The sequence below is a fragment of the Callorhinchus milii genome, unplaced genomic scaffold, assembly GCF_018977255.1.
Source record: "Callorhinchus milii isolate IMCB2004 unplaced genomic scaffold, IMCB_Cmil_1.0 Scaffold1, whole genome shotgun sequence".
In the NCBI taxonomy this organism is placed as follows: domain Eukaryota; kingdom Metazoa; phylum Chordata; class Chondrichthyes; order Chimaeriformes; family Callorhinchidae; genus Callorhinchus; species Callorhinchus milii.
The window spans coordinates 19,617,387-19,643,641 of NW_024704742.1; the positions used below are offsets into that span (position 1 = coordinate 19,617,387).

A 26,255-nucleotide genomic window follows, 5' to 3' on the forward strand; every position below is an offset into this window, starting at 1 on the left:
GCGTTGTCAGCAGTACTTCTCATGCACAGCAGGTAAGTGCAGCCCAGAGAAAGTGAATGTTTTCACGCTCACTTATAACACAGAGGAACCTAGATGACCACATTATAATGGGGTTGCCCTGCAGTGGACACTGCATGACACATCCAAAAGATAGGGACCCATTAAAGTGTGCGTTCTTTGTGTATGTGGAGGTGGGGAGAATAAAAAAGTCCTCGCCTTTGTGTTGTCACTACAGGTACAAAGAGCAGATATTCATTCATTGTCACATATAATGATGGCCAGGTAATAGATGGTTGGTTAACATGCCAGGGAAAGCACAAACAGGTACGTTCTGTCTCTGAAGAAACATACAAACAATGAGACTTTCTGTACTGTTTTGGTTTGTTCTTACCTGTGTGCTTAAAGGAACATGTTGATCCAACATTCTGCCATTTATAACTTAGCTATTCTCTTTCTTCTTCCTCCTCCCACTAGACAAAAGCAGTAGCTTGACTGACAGATTCTTTGAAGTGCTTTTGCGCATTCAAATTCCACCACATTTTCCCCCTCTTCCTACATTTACAGCACAGAGAGACTTTAACAGGAGTGATGGTGGGTAATAGCAATGTGGTACCCACCTGGCTGAGCCACTGGAGTTTCCTTCCTGCTCTTCTCCAATTGTCTCTCCACCGCTCCTGAAGATCTTGATATCCTTATGCAGGATATACTGGATAAATATACTGCATATATCCTATACTTAATGTGTGAAATTGCAAATTCACAAGGTCAGTTTGGATGAAGAGGATCCTTAAGCCCATCTGATTTCAAAGTGAAAGAAATAAAGAGAACCCTGTTAAGCCTTTGCAAGTTTGGCATAACTCATACTTTGCATAAGTCATATAAAATGCATGGTCCCAGCTGATATGACTTATGTGAGGTTCAATGTACTCGTCTAAAAAAAGCAATAAAAATGCAACTTTAAAAAAAATTGACCTATTTAGTAGAGGTTTATGTGGAACCAAATTACTCTATGTTATAATGATTTCTTGTCGTTCCATATTATGCATGCGGTATTGTATCATTAACTTATATTATTTATGATATAATAACTGGATCAATTCTATTTTAGGAGTGGGATCAGAGTCCTGGAGGCTAGCCGATGGTGAAATCAAATTCTGGGAGCTGAATTCGACCTGGGAACAGAATGAGGAACTTAACAAGCAGTTAGAATCCTATCTTTCACTGCATTCCCGGGACAAGGCCAACATAGCTGAAAAATTCCTGTTTGTTCAACAAAACCGTAAGTGGAAACCAAGAGTCAGGAGCAGAGTTGGGAGGTGAGGCCTTTGCAGATGGGCATGGAAACGTGATGCTTCATTGAGCATCAATAGAGTATCAAAGTAGTTTCAGAAGATAAGGATCGCAAAGGAATAGAATACATTCAGAGGTGGAGGCCATTCAGCATGTTGGACCTGTGCTGAATGTCATCCACTAGAGCTAGCTAAACCATTCTCAATTTTGTGTTCTTCCCTCACAACTTTTTATATTGTTCCTCTTCAGATACTTGTCCAGCACTGAAGGCCCAAATGTTTTGACACCTCTGCTTTATGAGATTACATCCTAACTACTCACTTTTCAGACATAAAGACCTGTGTTTCAAACCAATTTTCTAGCCTCTGTGCAACTCCAAACACAGCAGAAACTCAGTGAAGCACTCGTCCAACTTCTTAGAGTTTATGTGCCTCCATTACGTGGCACCATGGGTTGCTGTTCCAGTTAAATTTTTCATTGCATTATTTCTATTTGATAATCTTACTGTGTTGTACTACAACACACAGTCACTCCACTTCACAGTAAATCCTGTGAAATTCTTTGGGAAGTCTACCTGACATGGGAGGCACTACACCAACTGCAAGGATAATTACTGGGAATTTCTCTGGCAAGTGTTTTTTTTCTTACATGGATTTTCTTCGTACAGTTTCTGCATCTGAGCTGAACGAGCAAAAGGTTCAAGTGACCTGTCCTCAGGGATACTTTCCATGTGGTAGGCACTCCATATGCTTGCCTCAATTTCTCCACTGCAATGGTGTGGACGACTGTGCAAACAATGCTGACGAGGATGACTGCGGTACGAATATAATTTTACATCTTTTCTGTTGAATACTTCAAGATATAGAAGGCATAGTTTTTGAAGACCAGGTTTAGATGCATTATAACATTTTTGAGTAATATCCTTCATTGAAGTAATTTAAATGTGATTGACCATAGAGGTTAAAGTGATGAAGTGAGAGATAAATTAATCTGTGTTAGTGCTGTCCTAATTTACAATCCATTGCTTCAACCGCAGCTTCCAGCATTGAGTCCTGCTGATCGGGACTCACCACCCTCTGTTTGAAGAAGTTCCTCCTAAATTCCCTGTTACTGCTGGCTATCTTACATTCACTCCATTTTAAATCAATTTAACTATCTGACCTGCAGATGCTGCTGCCAATCTTTCTGCAGAAATTATTAACATTTCAACAGACTGTATTAAAATACCAAAGGTTGGGTCAGTGAAGGATGAGACCAGAGTGTATCTGTCAGCTTTGCAACAAATCCTCAGTTAATGAGAACATAACAATATGTAGGACCAGAAAAGACAACTGCAGTCCAGAAGATAAATAAGTAATTTTATGTATTTCTTGTCTTCAATGTTTTAATAAGGTCTTCTCTTCACCAGTGTAAATATTCCCAGTTTCTGCAGCCTCTCATTATAATTCTGATGCAAATTGCAACTATTAATCGCTTTGCCCTGCGCTGTACCACCATATCTCCAAGACTTATACAGCCTTGAATACCACATCTCAGGTTTTTAAAATAAATGAAATGATCTCTCCCTCCCATTTGTGATTGAATCTTATATTAACACCCCATTATCGCCATAGTATTTCACCCACAAGGAAGACCACCTGTCGGCCTCTCAACTTTCAATGTGTGACATAAGTGAAACTGCGAGTCCAATTAGGGTCTTAAAGTATGTGTTTACGAAGTAGTTTTAAAAAACTGTAGAAAATTGGGGCTCGGATTTTATAACAAGTGAACATTTTTGATTGCAGAAGACTTCAGCGGCTGGTCTAAGTCTTTCGAAGCATATATTGTAAATACATGGACATCCGAATTTCAAACCACATTGAAACCATGTAGTAAGTCTCGCCTGTTAATGTATACTTATTTTGAATTGATTCGTGACCCATTACGTTAACAGCATTCAAGAATTAATGTAGCTTTGGACTATATTATTAGTAGCTTTGGAACATTAAAAATTCTAACCTCACTATACTCAGTATCACATTTCACAGGTCATCATGAGGGCTGTATTTTGATCATGTTAATTCTAGGGAAATCATAGATCCGTCAAGGGTAATATGTCAAAAGGCATAGAAATCTTGGTGAAAATCATGAAACCACATATCTAATGCTAGTTTCTTGTTCTTTCCTTTTATCCTTTCATTTGGGGATTTTTGGCCAGGACACTGGAGAAACTCCCTTCTCTTTTTGAATAGTGACATCGGATCTTTAACATCCACCTGATCGGTTCACCACAAGCACTGCACTAGAGTGCCATCTTAGACTACGTGCGTTCAAGTCCCAACATGGGGTTTGAACTCACAACCTTCCGACTCAGATGAGAGTGCTATCAAATGAGCCTGTAGTAGATTAATACAGAAAAATGCAATGTAATGAGATTTGGCAAAGAAGGGCTAGGAGTTCATGCCCAAAATTGAAGACCTGGATGTCATCGGAGCAAATAAGAAAGACAAAACGGGACTAGGAAATTAGGGAGAAATTTTTCAGTAAAACAAATAGCACATCTGGCGTAACATGAAGTACCAAAGATTTCAAAAAGGAAAGGAACAAGTTCCTGGAAATCAAAATGCTTAATAGCCTCCTCACCACATTGTGAATCCAACAAACCCACTCACACAGATTGAGTCAAACAACCTGTGATTCTGCTTTGTTGGATTCAGGGTTGTTAGGTGATGAGATAACGGGAAAAATCACAAATGCTTTTTTTTTCACATTCGTCAAGAAACATTAAAATTTCCCATTGGATTTGGAAGCACTATTCCTTTCCCATCCCCCAATGACTTCTGCACAATGGTTGGGCCCCAAGCCAGTCCAAACATTTCAGTGCTGCTATTTTTGTTGCCGAAACAGCTAGTGGTTGCCATTGTTGTTATCAACACCATTTCAGTGCCAATTCACGTGATACCAACCTAATTCAATCTGAACTGACAGTGCCTAAGAGTTAAGTCATCACAAAGGTTACCTGGGGGAGACACACTTCATGTCCTGAGGTACCTTTTATGATGCTGTTTTCCCAATATGTATTTTTTCAGCTCCAGTGCCTCAGATAACCATGCACCTCCTGGGCATATACCCTTCAAACTAATTTAGTCTCACCTCTCAGACAATAAACTGACCTCCCCAAGAAGAAGAATATTGGGTTCTTGTAGTCAACTTGAAAGAGTGAAGGTCTGTGTGGCAGCACCGCAATTCGAATGAATCTCAAGTACCACAAACGGATCTCAAATACAACTGGGATGCCGCAAAGCCTTTCCAGAACCACCAATTGCTCGTCCAGGCAGAAGAGGTCATTTGGGAGAACTGTCCCTCTTAAAATTTATCACATAAAACAAAATGGTGAAACTGGCACTGAGGTGAAGGTTAAGGAAGGATTTTAAATCAATGTTGAAGGGTATCCATAAATAATGACTCTTTGGCGAAATTACGGAGCTTATGTAGTTAATGAAAAAGGTCAGAGCTCCTTAAGACAAAATGCTGTTTCTGTTTTTGCTGTTTCTATGACTAACATCTTCTAGGACTTTCCTACGGTGTTGGTGGTGGTGGGGGGGGGGGGGTGGAAATAAGGGTGGGTAAGGTCCCCCTCTCCTTGGAGCTGAGCTGCCTCCAAGGTGACATGCGTGGCAAGGGAATATCGGGATTGAGCCAACCCTCTGGTCTTGATAGTCCGGTTCCAGAGATAGGCAGGTCTGCAGTACTCCAGGCAGTACACACAGAGTCTCCTTGGCTCCACATTGAAGTACTCGGCAACTGAATGTCGGAATCGAGGCCACCCTCTGTGATGGTTTCAGTAGCCCAGTTCTTGAGTGAGGCAGGTCAACAGCATTCCAGAGCACTGCTGTTGACAGTCCATCCAGACTGGTCCATCTGCAAAATAAATTGCTGTTATTCCTGCTGCTGCTGTTGGCATGCATTCTGAAGAGTTTGTAATAAATGTTGTGCTGTCATCCTGTGGGGCCCAAATGGTTTAACAGCAGCTTTCATCTTATTATTTACACTCAACCTTCTTGACTGTAATGTGGCCTGTACTGTGTGTGCAACTCACTTCATTTCTTATGACAGCATAAGAACAGCAGTATTGATAGTGTTACGGAGGAAATGCACTCACAGCCTGACTATTGCCATAATAACTCTTTCTAGGCAGCTGCAGAGACATTGCACATTTGATCATTGCATTTTGATTGTTGTTAGAGAAGGACACCATTATAACGGCCCCCTAGTGATGGGGGTGGGGTTGGGGTGGGACGGGAGACACACAGTAAGCCTACGTAGAGGGGAGGAGCAGAGGAATGGGGCAGGAGAAGATCGGAAAGATAGGAAGGTGCTAAGGCCTGAAGAGAGTTATAGGTGAAGAATGTAAGAACAACAACAAATTACATTTGCATAATGCCTTTAATTTGTCGCAAAGGAATGGATGGTTAAGGATGTAAAAACGATTCTGGTTTAATTAACTTATATCATCTTCCATTAAGTTTTTTAATTACTGTTTTATGATGATTTTTCACTAATTGAGTGCTGAGAACAAATCTGCAACTACCATTAGAACCCACAATGTGTCTGCATTGCAGAAATTCCAATCTTACTCCTACCAATGATTTGTGTCTTTAATTTGGCAACAGGAGACTTCTAGTCACCAATACTGGGAAAGTATATCATTCCCCAGCACTAATCGACCTCAATACACAACATATCAGCAACAAATATAAAGTTAAATGTTTTTCTTGAAAAAAACTATTTAAGATTGAAAATGGGAAAGACACAGTAATAAAGTGGCCTAATGTTAGAGGACTAGGCTTGAGGGTGTTTTGTACTACAAAAAGTTATTTTCTGGAGGTGGAGAGTGCGCATTTTACCGCACTTCAGGAAATCAGCAGGATAAATGTTAAACAAATAAAATGACTTTTAAAAGCAACACGTAAAATGTATCTCTACTTAGATATATATCTTAAGTAAAATGTATCATTTACAGATATTTCTTTGAATGGGCATTAAACCAAGTTCTCACTTTCTACAAACGTATTTGCAATACAAAAGCCTAGACTGTGAGTTCCAAATCCCGATGTGGGACTTAAACCCACAACCTTCTGACTTAGAGGAGAGAGTGCTATCAACTGAGTTAGGCTGAGACCTCTTCCGTAACACCTAATACAGCAGCTGCTATCCATTTGGAAAGCTTGAAATTTCCAACATTTGGCCCACAAAATATACAGTCAAATTCACTTAACATTATACACTGTGAAGCGCTTGGAGATGTCTTGAAGACGTGATAAGGAGCTATATCAAAATGCAAGGATTATTATTATTATTTTCGTTTTACATTTACACGTGAGTATGTGTCGTCAGATAAATGATACAATCATGTCACACGCATAAGCAAAACCATTCAAAGTTGTCTTTTCAATCGCCCAATACTGAAATAACAGGCCAGAACCTGGGAGACTTGCCTGATTATCAATATCGACTTAACTTCCTCCATTTTCTCCCATTTACACTACATTACACGTTAGTTCTCTGCAGTGTCAAACTTACATCAGCAGGTAAAATTAAAATGTAAAAGTGGTATAAAAGTATATTTGTTTTGTGAACCCAATTCCGATGAATAATATGTTGCAACATTTCTTTTTGTGTAGATCTTGAGTACACGTCAAGGAATGCATGTAGATGCAGTAGCACAGAGCTCAACTGTGATGATGGTAATCTGGATACACTCCCTTTTGTGTCAACCAATTTGATACTTCTGTAAGTATAGCAGCATTTGCAATTCTTGTCTTGAAGGCATTTTTGTTTCATTCATTGCTTCTTCACTCATCTGTGTCTCAACCAGGTCTTTCAAGGACAATAAGCTAACAAAACTTTATCCTGATGGTTTCAGCAGATACCAAAGCCTCAGTGAGCTGTAAGTATACACATTGTTTAACACACTTGCGTAAAATATGTGGAAATAATGATCCTATTTAACATAACACCTTAAACTTTGAAATATCTGTGGTGGTATCAGTACTTAGGTTCCTGAGCCACATAAGTCTGCAGTACTCTAAGGCTCCACTGAAAACTAACTAAACAGCCTGTTTTGTCAGCTTAGAGGATAGGCCCCCATTGAAGATAGAAATTCTTCCCACTCGCCTACTGAAAACCATGAAAGACATAGGAGACAGAATGGTTCCAGCTGGACAAGCAATGGGAAGTTTTCCAGGAAATGCTCTCATTAGGAAGCGCATTTCACCCACAAAATATACAGTCAATTCACTCTACAGTATATTCTGTGAAGCGCTTTGAGACGTCTCGAAGACATGATAAGGCACTATATCAAATGCAAGGATTATTATTATATATATTATATATACATATTATTAAACTCCAGCAGTATCCCGATACAGACTCTGGCATCTCCAAACCTTGACTCTCACCAACTTGTGTCAAACACTCACCAGAAATATCTTTAATTTTGCTTTCCCGGTGTTGATTTGGCAAGGAGAGTCAAAATCCCTGCTATTTATTTGGAAAATGTATTTAGAGCCAGTCTTAGCTTGTAGCTTCGTGAAATGACTGAAATCACACCAGCTCCTTTTCCAGTTAACAAATAGGCTTTTAATTCCAGATGTTATACAAATCTTATAAATTTATATTTGTCCATACACAGAATTTAAAATCAGTGAGTAAAAGATTAAGCAAAATAGAAAAAAGGAAGGATTTACCGACAATCTGTTTTGCTTAGCAAAAAGGGTACTCTTTTTCACAGTACAGAAACAATCAGGTAGGTCTCTGTCTCAGTCTCTCTTTCTCTCGACTTTGTTCTGATCTTCAGACATGCCGTTGTCCCCAAAAGCCTCTCCAAATAAACAGTTTCTGTGGTCGGCTTACACTCAGCAAAAAAGCCTTTGAATTTAACAAGTCATTGTTTTCAACTTCAGAGAAGCTTCTAAGGACACATTCAGTTATTCAGTTTAAGAATAATCCTCATAAGGGATATGAGGCAAAGGCGGGTATTTGGAGTTGAGGTACATATCAGCCATGATCTAATAGAATGGCAGAACAGGCTCAAGGGGCTGAATTGCCTACTCCTGTTTCTTATGTTCATGCGAACAAACTTGCCCATTATCGTCAAGGCAATGACTGTGAAACATCTTAATCGGAACACGAAATCATAGTAACTAATAATAACAATCCTTACATTTATTATAATGCCTTTCATGTCTGGAGGATGTCCCAAAGAGATTCACAGGATATATGGCCAAGTGGAAGGACTGTGTATTCTGTAGGGGAAAATTTAAACCTAAGCATGAATATCTTGGAAAGCAATACCCTCCCGGTGTAGGACTCTGCTGCAGGCTGGGGGGAGGGTGGGGGGGATCACACACAATTTCTGTGTGTGTTTTCACACACAAACTACTGACACGTAAGGCTTATTATTGTTTTAAATTTGAAGACAAAATGGTCTTCACAGGCTAAGACTAAATAGCCTCTTGTTTTGTGCCACTTTTAGGCAGCTGAAGCCATTGCAATTTCACATCTTTAGATTTTAAATATTGAATTAATATTATGTATTTTTGTTTCAGGTACTTACAAAACAATCAGATAACAACAATTTCTGGGCGGGCGTTTAAGGGATTGTACAATCTTACCAAACTGTGAGTATTTGCTTATTGCTGGAACATTCTTTGATCTGAAGGATAACTCAATGTTTTTTGATCCATAAAAATCAATCTGCTTCACAATTGTGTTCTGTCTTTCACTTTTCCTATTTTCTTCCTGAATATTATAACAATAATTATTAATAATAATAATCCTTGCATTTGATATGTATTTCATATCGGGTTGCATCTCAAAGAGCTTCAGAGGATTAGATGTAGAGAAAGGAGACTATTATTTTATTCTTATGTGCATTTGGGTAAATATTCTGTGTTTTTTCTTGATTACATTTGGGAAATATCTATGCAAAACTTTCTTCCAGCAGATAGAGTGGGTGGGACAGTGTAAGAGCGAGTAGGTTTTTGTGAAAGGAATGTGAAATTGATGGGCTGAATAAATGTTTCTTGCTTCTTGGAATCTTGTGTTCTCAAAGAGCAAGGCTCTTGAAAAGAGATGCCTCAAAGGAGATAATGAAACCTCTATATGATACAAAACAGGATTAAAAAGTAAACGAAGCATACTTTCAGATTATTACCCCCAAAGTGCAAAGCAAGGGGGTAGAATTTTACTGATGTGAAAGACAATTTAATAAAAATAATAATAATAATCCTTGCATTTGATATAGTGCCTTATCATGTCTTTGAGACATCTCAAAGTGATTCACAAAATACACTCTAAAGTAAATTGACTGTACATTTTGTGGGCGAAACCAGCAGCCAATTGCTCACAGCAGTGTCCCACAAACAATCATAGAAAAAGATCACATTACATAATCCAGTCAATATATTTTGAGTGCTGTTGCGATGCAGAGAAATGTAATGTAAATGATGTTTCAGACAAATAAATTGGTTTTCTTTCATTTACTTTCCACTTCATTGGGAGAGATGTACCATCTTTGATAATTGGATTTCACTTCTGGTCCCAGCCATAGATTTCACTTGACCTGTGAGATATTTCTGCTAAAAGTATCTTGCAGATATTTCATTTTCAGATCACTATAAAAATCCATTGCATTGCTGTGAGCCTCACTCACGGTGCAAATCAAAAAGAGTGAAGAAAAAGACTAAATAGGCAAGATTATATGTTTGTTTAACATGTATTTTTAAGCAGAAAGTATTTGACATTGACAGTATTTTGTCGTCAAATTTATCAACGCATGAAAGCAGAATTATTCTCCTCTTCCGAAAGCATTTATCAAACTATAGCTGACTATGCTTAGAATGTGATTTTCCCATTATAATTGCCCACCATCAGAGATCTGTATGTAAATTTACCAACAAGTGCGGAACAGCCAACCAGAGTTTATAAGAGTAGCAAATGTGAGTGAGTTATTGAGCCAAGTAAAGCAAACTATTACTATATGTCAATGTTTCAATACCTTCCTCGTTTATCGTGCTTTGGGCCATTTCCCCTCTCCCACTCCCCCAACCTATCGATACCCACCCCCAACTCAGGCACAAAGCTTAGACTGTCCAGTGCCTTGGGATATCTTCCCGACGTGAAAGGCACAGTATAAATGTTAATTTTTATTGTATTGTAACTCTTACCTCTCTTCATATAAAATAAAATAATAATAATTTCTAATAGTTAGCACCTATAAGACCTTTTATGTTGGGAAGATGTCTCAAAGCGCACCATGAATTGTAATGTAAAATGTGGTGACTGTGTGTTTGGTTGGTGAATGCTTATTTTGTAGGTGAATGCAGCAGCCAAACTGTGCAGAGCAATGTTTTGCATTTTAAAATAATTAAATATTTTTGATTTGTGTACCAACACTAATGCTGGTGGGTGGTTGCCACAGGATCTGGTTCGCTTACACCATCTCTTGCTTTGTTCCTGTTATGTAAGGGCGCTGAGAGCTTGTAAAGCCAAGTTAGTCGTATTGTTCTTTTGCCAATTGCGCACATGATATTCCTCACATGATAGAGACAGTTAGTGTTAATTCCACTTGCTTGTGTAATGCAATTTCAATTCTCGCAAAAGAGAACTGTTTGGACTAGGAAAACAGCGGGAACAGATGTCTAAAGAATAATTAAAGATTATCATCATAAGTCACATTGGGCTAAGCTTCAATGCATGCCATTAAATAGCTTTATTAGCAGAGTCTACAGCATACAAAACATGTGCCAAATTTCTGTCTTATTAACAGTGGTATTTTTATGATGTGCTCCTATAGGGAAGGGAATGGCTGCCGCATTTCACCCAAAAAATACAGAGTAAATCCACTTTACAATATATTTTGAGAAGCTCTTCGAAACGTCTCAATGACGTATAAATCTACCAAATGCAAGGATTATTATTATTATCAATAGAGAAGAATTTGAATGAGGTTTGCATTCTCAGACCTAATGATCCAGGTGTTTCAAATATTATAAGGCACAGAATCATGTAAACATACTCAAACTATCTGGCATGGATTTTTTGAGTGCAGCATGGGAGGACACAAGTTTAATAATAATATTGACCTTTGGTGCAGCCCCTTTCAAGTCAGGAGGACATCTCAAAGCAATTCACAGGATATGCTACATTATATTATTATACTATATTTTGTAGGCAAATACAGCATCCAAAACACTGCCTAGAAATGAATGACCTTTTTAGCTGGAGAATTGTTTCCCAGGACATCACAAGAAACTCCCTTCTCTTTTTATATTTTGCTATGGGTTCTATAATGTCCACCTGACCAGACAGACAGGACTTTGGTTTAATTTCTTATGAGAAGGTTGCACCCACAGCAAGCATTGCAGAGTCAGCCAGGATTATGAAAGTTTAGAGTTTTGACGTGGGGTTTGAGTCCACAAACCTCTGACTCACAGGCGAGAGTGCGACCAACTGAGTCCAGCTGACACTAGCTCAGAGGACTATGTGATTTCTTCAGGCCAGCATCAACAGCGAAGATGTGGGAATGAATAAACATTCCAAAGTTTTTTCATTCAGTTTGAAAGTAATGCTGTGGAGGAAAAATAGAAAATGATTTCCCACAGAAAAAGAAATATGTAAAGTAGATTCCTAGGAAAAAAAACAGTGATACAAGAACAATTCAGGACTTCAAAAGAGGACCTTGATAACTACCCTTCTAGGAGCTGTAATGCTAAGAATTGGTAGAAGTGGACATAAACAGATTTCCAGAAGAGGTGATGGAGCTGGGATGGGAGGATGATGTGGTGTCGTCATGGCAGTGTGCCAGCATCAACAGTGGAGGTGTGGAATACGTATATATTCCAAAGTTCCTGCTTGATATAATTTTGGAATCAGAGACTTTCATTCAGATTTGCCTACCTCGGACTGAATGTTCACTTTAGCAGCCAGGAACCCTCTTAAGTGGGATATACGATTTTAAATGGGAATGAGAAAGTAAATCCAGAACAATTTTTTCCGACTTGCCAGGGCAACAGGACAAGAAGCAAAGGTAATGGTTTGTGCAGGGCAAAATTAGGACAGACACCATGAAATATTTTCTTACACACAGGGTAATATCCAGCTTGGACGGGTTACCAGAAAGAATAGCTGAGGCATGATGCTGGACTCATTTAAGATGCAGTTTGATGCTGTTATGGGAAGATGTCAGGGTGGATGTTCTGGTTAGATGAGATCAAGTAGACTGAAGGGGCTTGTTCATCCAAATCTCTCTTGTGATTTTGTGAAGCAATTTGGTAGAAGTTAATATATATTTAAATACTCCATGGAATCACTAATTGATTCATTATTAAGTTTGATCAAATTATCAAACTTGATCAAATATGAAGAACAGTACGCAAGGTCTTCCATATCCCCAAAATGCTTCCAATTCTTCAATCGAATTTCAAATTTTCACAGCTTTTTGCTAATAGAGTCTATCCACACATGTTCAGTGCATTATTATCTGCATTATAGGTCTGAGAATGGAAGTTGTGCTTATAATAATCACTGGGTAACGTAAGGTCAGCTATTAAAAAGTGAATCCCCTGAAAGTTCCTTCATATAATTTAACCAAACTACTGCAAATTAAATGTCAGTCCTGAATACCAGTTAATTTGGCCTAATGAGTTTAGTCATCAAAGCACTTCTGACAGACCTGAAATTTCTCATGTTCTTAAGCTTAAGATTATTGTCTTAAAATGTTAAGACCATGCAGATGTTTGCAAAATAGTCCTAAAATCAGTCAGATTTTGGAAGCCAAGTTTTTACAGTACGCAAAAGGGAACTGGAGGAAATCATCTTCTAAATTGGCTGAATTTAAGACTGTTTTCAAACAATCGTAAATATTTTGAAAATGATCTCAAGCCTAAGGAGACCAAAAAAAGTGTTTTAAAACAACAAGGAATGTCAAGAATTCAAACTACAACAACAATAACAGGATTACATTTGTATAGTGCCTTTCATGTCGGGAGGACATCCCAAGGAGCTGACACTAGTGAAACTAGTACTCAATAGGCTCCAATGTGTAGTATTCCTTAGAGGGGTAATAAGGAATCTGAGTCATTCAAATGGGGAATCCTGATACCCATATGCATGTTCTCCATCTATGTCCGGCCAAAGAAAATTCTAACCGGAATTAATAAATAAAAAATCCATTAAGAAATACTGGACCGCAAATTAAACCCCAATCTTCCCATTGCTACTCATTCTTTTATTTTGATTGAGCCTGTTGAGCCTGTTCCAGTTTATTAGATCTTGGCAGATCTTTTAATCCCAATGCCGTGCTATTCCTCCATTCATCTTAACACCTCTATTTCTCTTTTAAACATACTTGCCCTTTCCCTCTTTGTTGGAAGCAATCATTGAATTGAAGGTAGACAAGGCTGAAAGCAAGTTATAACCTTCATGATTAGAGGAAAGAAGTCAGGCTGACACCTGTGGTAAAGAAATCCTTCCTGATGTCTGTCCCGAAATTAGTCCTTCACAACAATAACAACAAAATTACATTTCTATCGCGCCTTTCAAGTCGAGAGGACGTCTCAAGGTACTGGACAATCTGCGTTTCAGACCCGAGCTGGGGGATTGGGATTGGGGATGGTGGAGGGCAGAGGGGAAGGAGGGTGATCAAAAGTACGGTCGAAGAAGAGGGTCTTGAGATGGGTCTTCAAGGAGGCAAGGGAGGGGGTAAGGCAGAGGGATGCAGGATGGAGTTCCAGGTGGGGGCAGAGTGACAGAAGGTCCACCTACCAATGGTGGGGCGGGTGAGGTGGGGGACGTGAAGCAGGCCGGAGATCTCTGAGCGGAGGGAGCAGGCAGGGTGATAGGGGGTTAGGAGGTCCCAGAAGTAGGGGGCATCGAGGCCATGGAGGGCTTTGAAGGTAAGGACCAGGATCTTGAACTGTATCCTCTGTGTGATGGGAAGCCAGTGGAGTCAGACAAGGATGGGGTGTTAGGGTCACGGAGCCTGGTGCGGGAGAGGATACGGGCTGCAGAGTTCTGGATTATCTGCAGGCTATGAAGGGAGGAGTTGGGAGGCCAACAAGCAATGAGTTTCCATAATCAAGCCTGAATGTTATGAATGCGGCCTGTGGTGTGAGACAGTGGTGGAGCCGAGCGGTGTTGTGGAGGTGGGGAAAAGCAGAGCGGTCATGGCACGGATGTGGGGTAGAAAGAATAGTTGAGGGTCAAACAAGTCCACCTCGACTCTTTGACTAATGTTGGATACTGACTAATGTTGGATTGAAAAAATTGACTAATTCATCACTGGTGATATTATCATGCCATTGAAAATTCTACCTCTTTAGATGGCTAAGGTTGAACTAAGGTGGAGCATCCCCTTCCCCTGACTTTGTGACAATGATTGGGTTCCATGCCAACTGGCTTACAGCCACCATTGAATGTACCACCCCACGACTGGGCTGTTTTAATGCCACGGCTTTAAAATTCAACTGGAGAAGGGAAAAAGGCAAGTCAAAAGCAGTCGTAAACCTTAGCTCCATCACCATGCTATAGCACGTAAGGCCATAAAAGCAGCCCAGTGATGTAAGAATAAAATATGCTGAGGACGTCAGTCTGCAAACAGCAATTCTTAACCCCACTGTCTACTTCTAAACATCCCAAGGTGCTTCCCTGAGTGAAGGGTGCTATATTAATGCAAGTTGTTGTTGTTGGTAGGACAGGGAAGTAGGATTGAATAGCCATGCAGACCTCGCAATGGGCTGCATGCCTCCTTATGTGCTGTTAATTCCTATGATTCTACCTTCCTGAGATAGTCCCAATATATATCAGTGAGCACAAAACAGTCACCATTAACCAAAAAGAGACTTCAGCCGCCACAATTTCCTAAACCTGCTTTCCTTTGTGATTACTGATTATTTAAATGCACATGTAGCCATGTGTTTTTAATTTTGCTCTTTTTTTTCATTTGTTTTTCCAAATGATTACTGTGGTAAAATATGATTTGCATCTAATTTGTTTCATCCGTGGGGACTTGCCTCAGGGCCTGCAGATTCTGCACGCAGCCACGTAACATGAAAAATCCAGTTAGGTTCCCTTTGACGTTGCTAGCAAGCGATATTTGTGACCTAGGGGATTAGGGCTTCAGATTAAGGTGTATCTGGTTCCGAACGCTGAACTGAAGCTAGATGCTCGTATTTCTTTCTAAAATATTTCTTTCTAAAATTCAATACCAAACATTTTTTATAAGGCTAAATACCAAGTTTGTTATATCTATTGGATTGCTTTAGTTATTTACAAAGAGAATAATTTTAATAATGAGGCTAGCCACACAAATACATTTATTAACGTTGTTACTAACATTTCCGAGGAATCCAATTGCAAAAGTATCCAAAATTACATTTCGCCCACAAAATACACAGTCAATTCCCTTTACTACTACTAGTATCCTGTGAAGCTCTTTGAGACGTCTCAGCAACGTGATAAGGCGCTATATCAAATGGAAGGACTGTTGTAGGTATTAGTTTGTGTTAGTTTGAGCTGACTATCCACTCTGCAAGGCATGATAACCTGGGAATTTCAAAAGAAATTTATTGCATGAAGTTATTGGATTTTTTTTCAGTTTATGTTTGAAAGTTCCAGAATTCATTATGATTGCTGCAAAATGACCATACAATTGACATAAGAGGCAGAAAAGCATTTTATAGTATTTATTCCCTGTTTTAGAGTGAGCTTTTGAACTTCAGAGTGTGGGAGGGATTCTGAAGGAAAACTTCTAGTGCAGTGAAGTGGGTCAGAATACCATATCGGTCCACTTAAACAAAGTTGTTTTTCAACTAGCTTTGTTAATCACATGCTGCTTGTGCTCATAATATATCACCAGGGATCAGTACCTAATGCGTTTAATCTGAAATGCTTCTAGAAATTTAAATTTAAAAAAATTGGGATTGATAAATGGGATGTTTTCATGAGAGATTCAATAATTGATGAATCTGTTAACAAATCTGTCAGGGAGTCACATTTGAAAGCCAGGCATCAAATTCTGAATTTAAGAATTTTCCCAAATTTCACAATCTTAAATTTTAAGACAATCTTAAAGCTAAAACCATGCTGAATTTCAGGCCTCAAGTGTGATCATGGCAATACACAATTATAAACCACTTTTCTTGACTTATCCATATATCCCAACATTTTATTCACTTTCCTTCTTTGCTGATTATTTCATAGAAGTATGTATTCAAATAGATGTGCATTCATTTGGTGAAGTGATGATAACACATTAAATACAGCTGCAAGTGTGGTTTTCATGTATTATCCACACCCTTCCCAAAAAGGTCTACACATTATATATGTAGGAAAAAAACATCACAAAATAGGGGGTAACAATTGTGAAATTTGTGACAATAAATGCATCTTTAAAAAGTTTTCTTTCTTTTCAGGTATTTGACTGACAATAACATAACCATGTTGCCTCCAAGAGTGTTTGAAGATCTTCATAGCGTTAAATGGCTGTAAGTGAATCAATTATTTTCATTTATTTTACTGCCTCTTTAATATACGACAAACTCATACCATTTTACGTTTTACTTTGCGCTATCTACTTAGTAGCTGACCGTAGAGATAAGTGATGTAATAAATACTGTATGCCTTTCAAATGGCAATGTTCAATATGCTGATTTTTATTTAGAATTGTATTTTTGTTGGAAAACCTATTGATTTTTTTTACTTATTTTCTCAGCAGTGTGTGCTTGTAGTAGACACTCTTTAAGTGCATACCAGTAAGGTTGCTCCTGTTATTGTACTGCTCCATAGAATTTCACTTAGAACCCAATCTGTCAAACCTTGTTGCTTGGTGCTGTCATTCCCAGATGTGGTATGAAACTTGTCAGTGTGTCAAAAATATTCTATTTTCCTCCGTAAATTTTCTCCCTGAAATTTTCCTTTTTTGAAGGTGTTTTGAATCCCTTTTTCTAATACAAAGGGTTCCACAAGCGCATACCACCGATACCTCCCCACAAGTAGCTATTGCAGTAAAGTTCCATTATGACACTGTGGTTAATGTTCATATATTCCTAACCAGCAGTATAATGGAGTGTGATTGCCAGTCAGTGCTTCCCCATTAGTAATTAATGCTAAGAGTATTACCCCAATCGTGCTGTTGGCCAGGATCCTCCAACCTTTTGAATGATGCCCTATTTGAGAAACTTCCCTTCCAATTTTAATACCAGAAACATAACGTACCATTTACAGGTTACAGAGGGAGTGGGTTAGCCAGATTCAATGAAGGGGGGTGGGGGAGCATGACATCAGCATCTCGGAGCAGTTAACAGTCGCAGAGCCTGATGCCGGGAGGAGAGACGGAAGAGGTCCAAGAGGAATGTCTTGAGTCATGATCTGAAGGAAGGGGAAAGGCAGAGGGATTGGGTGAGAGAGTTCTAGAGTTCCGGGGAGTAGCAGCCCAAAGGACGCTGCCAATGGAGGAACAGTGGGGATGAACGACAAGCAGGATGCCAGATTTTGAATGAGAGTTTCAGAGAAGGGGGGCAAAGGCGTAGAGATTTTGGGAGAGTTTCAGAGAAGAAGGGCAAAGTGGCTGAAAGGTTCCCACCAATGGTGGGTGTGAATAGTCAGGGGGATGTGACAAGAATCTTAACCCAACACAAAACTCTAGTGGACCACCATTGGGAAATCTCGCCCACCCAGTTGTGAATAAATAAGAAAAAGCTGGGTCCTGCTCGGGTGTGCTGGCTCAGCTACAGTTGGCTGCTCTCATCCGACATTTACAGGATTTACCTGAGGTCACAGTAACATGGAGTTGTGCAACCAAGTTGAACAGAAGGAAACTGAAATCAACATCAGATGTGAGTTAGGAAAATGTTTCCAGTGAATGAGACAGCACGGGCTACAAAAGTAAAGAATTAAGTGTATGCATCTGTGTGCACTAATGATCGTAATGCTGGCTAAATATTGATACAGTGGGCTGTTGTCTTCACATGTAATTTCATTGGAGAGCTTTGTATGGCTAGTTCTTGATAAATGTATATCTAGCTTGCCAGTAATTTAGCCTGTGCATGCAAAAACAGCCATAAATCGTTTCTAATGTTGTTCAAGTGCCATTGAACTTGGGAGACAAAAGAGGGAACACAGAGAAGACATAATGCACCCCACTTAAGCAAAGTTAATGGCTCACTCCCATTTGGAATGCCAAAGTACAGCTATATACTAGGTTAAATGCTAAGTCCTATGTACAATAAACAGGTTGTAAACAGTCACATGGAACTTGTAACCCATGCATTGCATTCTGACAGTCCAATTCAATGCTGAGATGTACTGCATGTTTAGAAGTGCCGTCCTTTGGATGAGTTGTTAAACCAAGGTCACCATCTGCCTGCCCAGGTGGACTTCAAAGATTCCACTATTTGAAAAGAGAAGTGAGTTTCTCCCAGTGTCCTGACCAACAATCCTCCCCAAAATAAAAAATTGTTCACTCAACTCCATGGCTGTGTGACATCTAGCTGTGCACAAATTGGCTGCCAAATTCACCCACAAAATGTACACAGTCACACCACTATCTTGTGAAACGCTTTGAGATGTCTCGTTAACATGTTAAAGCGTTATATCAAATGCTACTCTTTTCCCCAATCACATTCCCAAATTCCTGAAACAAAAACAGAGAAAGCTGGGAAAACTCAGCAGGTCAGGCAGCATCTACGGAGAAAGGAAAGTGAGTCAACGTTTCTGGTCCACGACCACGTTCTGACGAAGGGTCGTGGACCCGAAACGTTGACTCACTTTCCTTTCTCCGTAGATGCTGCCTGACCTGTTGAGTTTTCCCTGCTCTCTCTGTTTTTGTTTCAGATTCCAGCATCTGCAGTATTTTGTGTTTTTTTCCGAAATTCCTGATTGTGTACACTCATTAAACCCAACATTATTTCCAATGGAACTCACACATAAAAGAGTTCTTCATCTGATGTCCCATCATTTATTCAAATGTAACATTTGTTTATAATTCATTTTTTCAGGCTGATCGAGGACAATAAAATCCACAAGATTGCCATCCACTCCTTCATTGGGCTAGAATCGGTCATGCTCCTGTAAGTTTCTACATTGTGCAACAGCAAGTTCAATATTTAACTTAAAGCTTTCATTCTTACTGATGTAAACAGACATTGATGTTTTCTTCTTTGTAGGTCACTGAACAACAACTCTATCTCTGAGATGCCAGAAGAAACCATTTGCAAAGAGATGCCAAAGTTAATGTACCTGTAAGAATTTCAATATGAATTTTAAACTGCAGTATAACTAAGCATTGATGATTTACTGAATAAAATATGTTCATTGTCTCAAGGTCGCAAAATCACAAAACCACAGTAATATGTCTGTTTCACACAGAAAGCAATATACAAACTCCATGGCAAGGGCAAAGGGGCTCTCGCCCCCTCTCAAACCCCTCCCCCAACAACCAAACCTACCATTACCCCCCTCCCCCAGAGGACCTGGGTTCAATTCCCAGGTGGGATGAAACCTTCGGCAAATTTCCTTACTTCACACACACACGCACCTCTGTTCACCTAGCAGTAAGTAGGAATCGGTGGCTAGTCGATTGGTGGTTCACTTTCTGGTTGTAATAATCCTCCTAAAACAAATAACAATAATAATTTGGTCATTCAATCTATGACTGTTTGTGGCAAATGCAAAGATTATTATTATATATCACCCTTTAAAATAAACTAAAAAGGGATTTTGGCTTTCTTACTAATCTTCTGAGGTTAGTAGATATATTTCCTCACCTTCAATCCATGACGACTGTTTGTGCGAAATTGACTGTCATGTTTCGCCCACAAAATATACAGTCAAATACTTTACAGTTTATTCTGTGAACCCCTTTAGACATCTCGAAGACGTGATAAGGTGCTTTATCAAATGCAAGGATTATTATTATTTATCTGCTGATGTATTTCGAACGTTTATAATCTGGCGTGAAATTTGAATTTCCTAATGTTAACTGCACCTATCAGTGAAGCACTGCAAATTTCGTCCCAACAAGTGAAGACGTAGGATAAGTCTTAGCGACAAACCAAATAACTTAGATGACATCAAGGCCCAAAAATGTTTTTATTACAACAGGAAACATAAAAAATAGCTTGCATTTATGTGATACCCTTCACATAAGACAACGTGTCTGAGCTCTTCAAAAGCAAGAGAGAAGTTGTTTAGGTTGGCATAGTGGCTAATAGATTAAACATACAGATCTATGTACGTGATTGAAATAGCAATACAGAATTAGAAAATACAACAGTCAGGGTTCTCTCCACTCTCAATGTACAGGTATATAGAACTTTAGCACTCTGTGTGTAAGTGGGTATTGTTCTTTAATCATCCCTGAAATTATTACATTATTCAGGGAAGAGGGAGGGGAATCGCTTGCATATGCACGTTACCTAAAGGATAGTTAGCAGCCCTAGCGAAACCAATGAAAATGGGGGTGGCTTGGTGTAAATAACAACTGCGGCTGAATACATGCATTGTCTTTTGTGAAGCTTTTTGTCCGCGATCAATCACAAGGCTGTGTAAGTAGTCAGGCTGTGACTGCGCTGAGATAGGGATCCATTAAAAGGGTACTGTTTTAATGAAAAACTTGTGCGGCAAACATTTTTTCTCAATTGTTTACAAATGGGCAATGAGGTGACATAAATCGCAGTGAGCTGTGTTCTTACATCACCTTCAGATAAAATCTTTGTGACGGTAATAACACAGGTCTCTTCTCCCACCCCCAAAAAGAAATGCCAACAAATTGTTTCATGAAGAGTCTTGTTTAAATGGAGTTCAAGCGCCACCTAGCAATCTGTTATGGTAACTACATATTCAGTTGAGGACTGTATAATCAATAATAATGGCACTCAAAGGGTAATAATAATAATCCTTGCATATAGCGCCTTATCACTTTGTTGAGACATCTCAAAGCGCTTCACAGAATATATTGACCATGAATTTGTAGACGAAACTGGAACAGAGGTCAATTGATGAGCTATACATTATCTTCTCCATGAAGCGCTTTGAGACATTTTTTCCTTTTGTTACTCTCCTGCATCAAACGCCACATAAATGTGCTATATAATTGCAAACAGTTGTTTTTTTTTGTTGGACAAGTCCATTTGGGCTCAGATAACCAAATGGTTTACATACTACCATCTCCTATTTATTGGCTGTTAATGAGAACTCTTGCTCTGTTCACTTGGTTTAAATTTTGAGTTACAATATATATTTTCGAATTGTTGCGCCTTCCAGCTAGAATGCTGTAGCCCTCACTTGAATGTTAAAACTTCCTTTACATTTTGTGGTTCAGCTCTCTGTCACAATGGTTTATAATAGTTTGCTTTAAATAGACCTAGAACGGAAAGCAAATTGTGACAAATATTTTGAACTTGGCTCAATTATGTGTGTCTTTTTTAAAAAAAAATAATAATTTTAGAACTTTTAATAAGGTTGCTTATTTTTAGATAGAAAGTGGTCTTTTGGACAGGACATAGAAACACTATAGACATGTGGGGGCGCTGGTGCTGTCATCTAAGTTAATATAGTATATTAATGGGAGCTTATTTCTGTCACATTATCAGGTTTCTAACAAGAGAAAGACAGAATGTCTGGAATAAAAACAGCTTTTATTAAAATGACATAATAATGGCAATCGTAAACAAAGTCCCATGTGCAAGTATAGTATATGACAATTGGGTGCAAGACATTGAGCGAGAGGGTAAGAGAGGGAGGAGGGAGGTGAAAAAGAGTTAGGGTTTCAGTTTTTTTTTAAAGATAATAATACTTAAACCATAATTGTTTTTAAAGCATAGGAGTAGGCAATTCAGCCCATCATGTCTGGGCCAGTTCCTTTAAGAGCAATCCTTTCAGTTCCATTTACCTGTCCTCTCCCTGTACCCTTGCAGTTGAATTATTTTATTCCTTATCATGTTCCCTTTTGAAAGCCACCTGCATTCGAATAGTGTCCTTCACATCAGGACAATGTCTCAAATCATTAGGGAGATGGGAAAATTGAGGGGATGAGGGAAATTGGGAGGATGAGGGAAACTGGAAGAATGGGACGTGATTTAGGGGAATAGGAGGAGATTGGTTTCCTGAGATCCAAATGAATTGTGTTATCGAAAATCTTTAGCAATTGGACAGGAGCTGAAATAGTTTCTAAAATGCTGGAAAAACTCTTATGCATATTAAAACTAGGTAGGGGTTCTGCAATATTTATGTTCTATTTTTATTCATGCAGATTCAGTTTCATGATTAGAGTTTTACATGATCTCTATTTTATTTTAGTGACATGGGAATAAACAATATCCAAATTCTGAAGAATACTACTTTCAAGCATTGCAGCATGTTAAGCGTATTGTAAGTAAAAAAAACTTAGCACAGTGATTATGGCATTTCTCATGTATTTCTCATGTAAGTGCTCCAGGACACTATCCCGTGTGGAGAGCGCTATATAAATGCAAGTTGTTGGTGTTGTATTTCACATAGCTTGTTTTATGCTTTTTTAAGCACACCGAGATGGCACCCTACGTGAAAGCTGCTAGGTGAATGCAAGTTGTTGTTGTTGTACAGTTCTTCAGATGAATTTAGTTTTGTTTCAAGATATTTTATTGACCTTTAGTGCCTGAGTTTATTTGCTTAATATTATCTCATTGTAGTTCAGTTTATCAATATCAATTATATCTATCTGGTTCCATGTTAAGTGTCAGCTTAGTTCAATAGTTAGCTCTCTCAGGGGGTTGCAGATTGAAGCCCCATGTTGGAACTTCAGCTTGTGGTCTCAGTTAACCCTCCTGGAGAGCCCTTCTGTCATTTCAATGAGATGTTAAGCCAAAGTGATGCCTGTCTGTTCAAGTGGATGTTAAGGAACCCATGACACTATTCTAAAAAAGTGAAGGAAATTTCTCCTGGTGCCCTGGTCAACAATCCTCCAGATAAATTGGTCATTCACCTCATGTTTGTGGGAGATTCCTGTGTGAAAAATTGGCTGTATTTTGTCTGCAAAATAGTCACTGTACTTTACAGTAATTTGAGATATTTAAACATTCTATAGGATCTATAAAAACACAATGATTTGTATTACATTATCTCTCCCAGTGCAGTTATCCACTCTAATCCAATTCTCTCCCCAAATCTTTTAATATTATTTTCCTCAAAAGGAATTGGATAGATTCCTTTTTAAATGCTTTATGAACTCAACTTCAACATCCATTTGTGGTGATATATTCCATTCCACATTATAATAATCCGGGTGAGAAAAATCTCTTCCACTCTTCCCCCTTTTATCTTCTGATTATAATCTTCAATTTCTTGCCTAGCTGATCCGTGGGAATAGTATCCGTCTGTTAAAGCCATTTATAAGTCCAAAGAAGATATCAAGGGAATTGATTGGGAGATTCAAGGGGCTTTAGTCTCAATTGTTGAAACTTATCGGTATCTTGGGGACGTGGTGAACACCCAAGTTTTGCCTGGAGGTTACAGAGACGTCACGGAATCGTACCACAGTAGTAGGAAAAATAAGTAAAACTAATTCCTTCAGGAGAGGAGGATAGAGAAATCAGAGGATAACAAATAGTAAACAATAGGATTACCTGCCAGGAAAGTGCATTGTGGCTTTGGCAGGAATTGATATAGTAGCTATGTAACTGAGAATATTAATGGACCTGTACGCTAACCTGTTTAACATTTCAATTCCTTTCAGTGCATTCAGCGAAAACAAGATCAACATTATACAAGATCATGCTTTCTCAGGATTGCAGAATCTTATAGAACTGTAAGTTTTATAGAGTGTAAAGAAATCTACAAATCTTAATTCATAAGATCATCGAGCAGGTGGCAGGTGTAGCAAGCAAAGTACTCTGTTGCAATGATTAAAAGGAAGGTCATGAGGGAATCTAACCCCATCATTCTTGAGACTGCTGTGTCCAATTTCACAGCAGTACTGACAGAGAGAGATCCGATATCCAAGGTGAAGGATATCTGTCTGCAAACATTTTGTTCCAACTCAGAAACCCAGTCCAAGATGCATACTCAAAAAGACCATTACGTTTGCAAAAGATCATAGAAACATAGAATCTTACACCACAGAAGGAGGCAATTTAGCCCGTTGTGCCTCTTTGAAAACGTATCAAACTAGTCCCACTTCCCCCTCTTACATCATAGCCCTGCAATTATTTCCTTTTCAAGTATAATAGCAGAAAGAATACGTTCAATTGGTATAGGGAAGCTAATGAAGGAAGGGAAGAAGAAAATAATTTTAAAAGGGGATTTTTAAATGAGGTGAAGCGAATAAAACTTGAAACAATCCAGAATTTTTTTAAGGGACCATCTATGAAGGCAAAGCCATTAAGAGCTACTGAAGCTAAAGGTTTGCACTGTGTTCATTGGTTTCATTATGCATAGATTCTCTTTAGTGTCTATTGAGTTTCTCTTAGAATTGTTGTGTTATATTTCACAGAAACTGATATGATCTTTTTATATGTTTCCACAGGGATCTGTCTAAAAACCGGATACAAGATATCTCTCCCCACTTATTTAAAGATATAACTGAACTTCGACAATTGTAATTTCAGCATCATTTACAACTACTTACTTTTACTGTTTCATCCTTATAATATCAATGTTGTGAAATATGTTCTAATTAACTGAAAGAGAAATTCACTCTCATTGTAGCATTTCACAAGACATAAAAGTTGTTACTTTCACACTGGTGCACATTATTGTTGGTACTGTTATGCAAATAGTGTAAGCAGATGCCATCATTATTTCACTAACACTTAGAATGGTGGCAATCTGGTGCAAGCTCTTGATAGCATACCTCTTAAAAATATCAAAAACAGGTGCACATTTGCAGAACTGGCACCGTTTCCATATTTCACTGATAGTTTGAACACATTTACTGCCTTAATACTTGTATCAGCCTTCTAACATTTAACATACTCCAATTAATGTAAAGCATGCCAGTGGATCTGGAGATACTGTTGATATGACATTATCCTTACAGTAGGAAGACAAAAGAATGCTGTTGTAAGCCCTCCGAGATGCGTTCTGGTGTGAAGGGCTCTATGTAAATGCAAGTTGTTGTTGTTGTAACACTCTTCGGTCTAACGCTGCCCTGCTTCTAGTTTGATTCCAGCATTGATTAGCCGTCTTCCTGCGCTAACCGATGGAGAGGGAAGAGTTCTGATTCAACAACAATAACAATTTATATTTGTATACCATCTTTCATGTCAGGAGCTGGGGGTGTGGGAGCCAAGGTTGGGTGGGAAAGAGACGGTCAAAGAGATAGGTCTTGAAACATATCTTGAATTCTGTCACATCTCCTTCATTGAGTACATATATCACTCACGCCACATTTTGTGGTTTGCTAATGAATGTGCACAAAGTGATATTAGTGCTTCTTCCTGCGCATAAAACAACAACAACAAAATTACATTTGTATAGCGTTTTTCACGTTGGGAGGACGTCCCAAGGTACTGGACAGCGTACAGCATTTCAGACACGAGCTGGGGTGAGGGCGGAAGAAGGGAGGGGAGAGGAAGGGGGGTTCGCTGATGGCATGGTCGAAGAGGAGGGTCTTGAGGCAGGATTTGAAGGAGGCTAAGGAGAGGGCGAGGCGGAGTGACTGGGGGATAGAATTCCAGAAGTTGGGGACAGAGTGGCTGAAGGCTCTTCCACCAATAGTGGGGTGGGTGGGTCGGGGGACATGGAGCAGGCCAGAGCCAGCTGAGTGGAGGGAGCGGGCGGGTTGTAGAGGGTTAGGAGGTCACAGAGGTAGGGTGGGGCAAGGCCATTGAGGGCTTTGTATGTGAGGACCAGGATCTTGAACTGGATCCTCTGAAGGATAGGGAGCCAATGGAGTCAGGCGAGAGTGGGGGAGATGGGGTCACAGAGTTTGGTGCAGGAGAGGACAC

At 39.1% G+C, this 26,255-nt stretch overlaps 1 protein-coding gene across 1 annotated transcript in view; it reads left to right on the forward strand.

The window, feature by feature from the left end:
* The first annotated feature begins 302 nt into the window (after positions 1-302).
* rxfp1 (relaxin family peptide receptor 1) overlaps positions 303-26,255 on the forward strand; it is a 35,408-nt gene continuing 9,455 nt past the window's right edge. Inside the window, exons 1-12 of the mRNA XM_042339691.1 lie at positions 303-324; positions 1,109-1,279; positions 1,958-2,107; positions 3,075-3,161; positions 6,954-7,062; positions 8,880-8,951; positions 16,746-16,817; positions 19,329-19,400; positions 19,497-19,571; positions 22,630-22,701; positions 24,044-24,115; positions 24,833-24,904. Coding sequence (XP_042195625.1) covers positions 303-324; positions 1,109-1,279; positions 1,958-2,107; positions 3,075-3,161; positions 6,954-7,062; positions 8,880-8,951; positions 16,746-16,817; positions 19,329-19,400; positions 19,497-19,571; positions 22,630-22,701; positions 24,044-24,115; positions 24,833-24,904 — 1,046 coding nt within the window. The remainder of the gene's footprint in view (positions 325-1,108; positions 1,280-1,957; positions 2,108-3,074; positions 3,162-6,953; positions 7,063-8,879; positions 8,952-16,745; positions 16,818-19,328; positions 19,401-19,496; positions 19,572-22,629; positions 22,702-24,043; positions 24,116-24,832; positions 24,905-26,255) is intronic.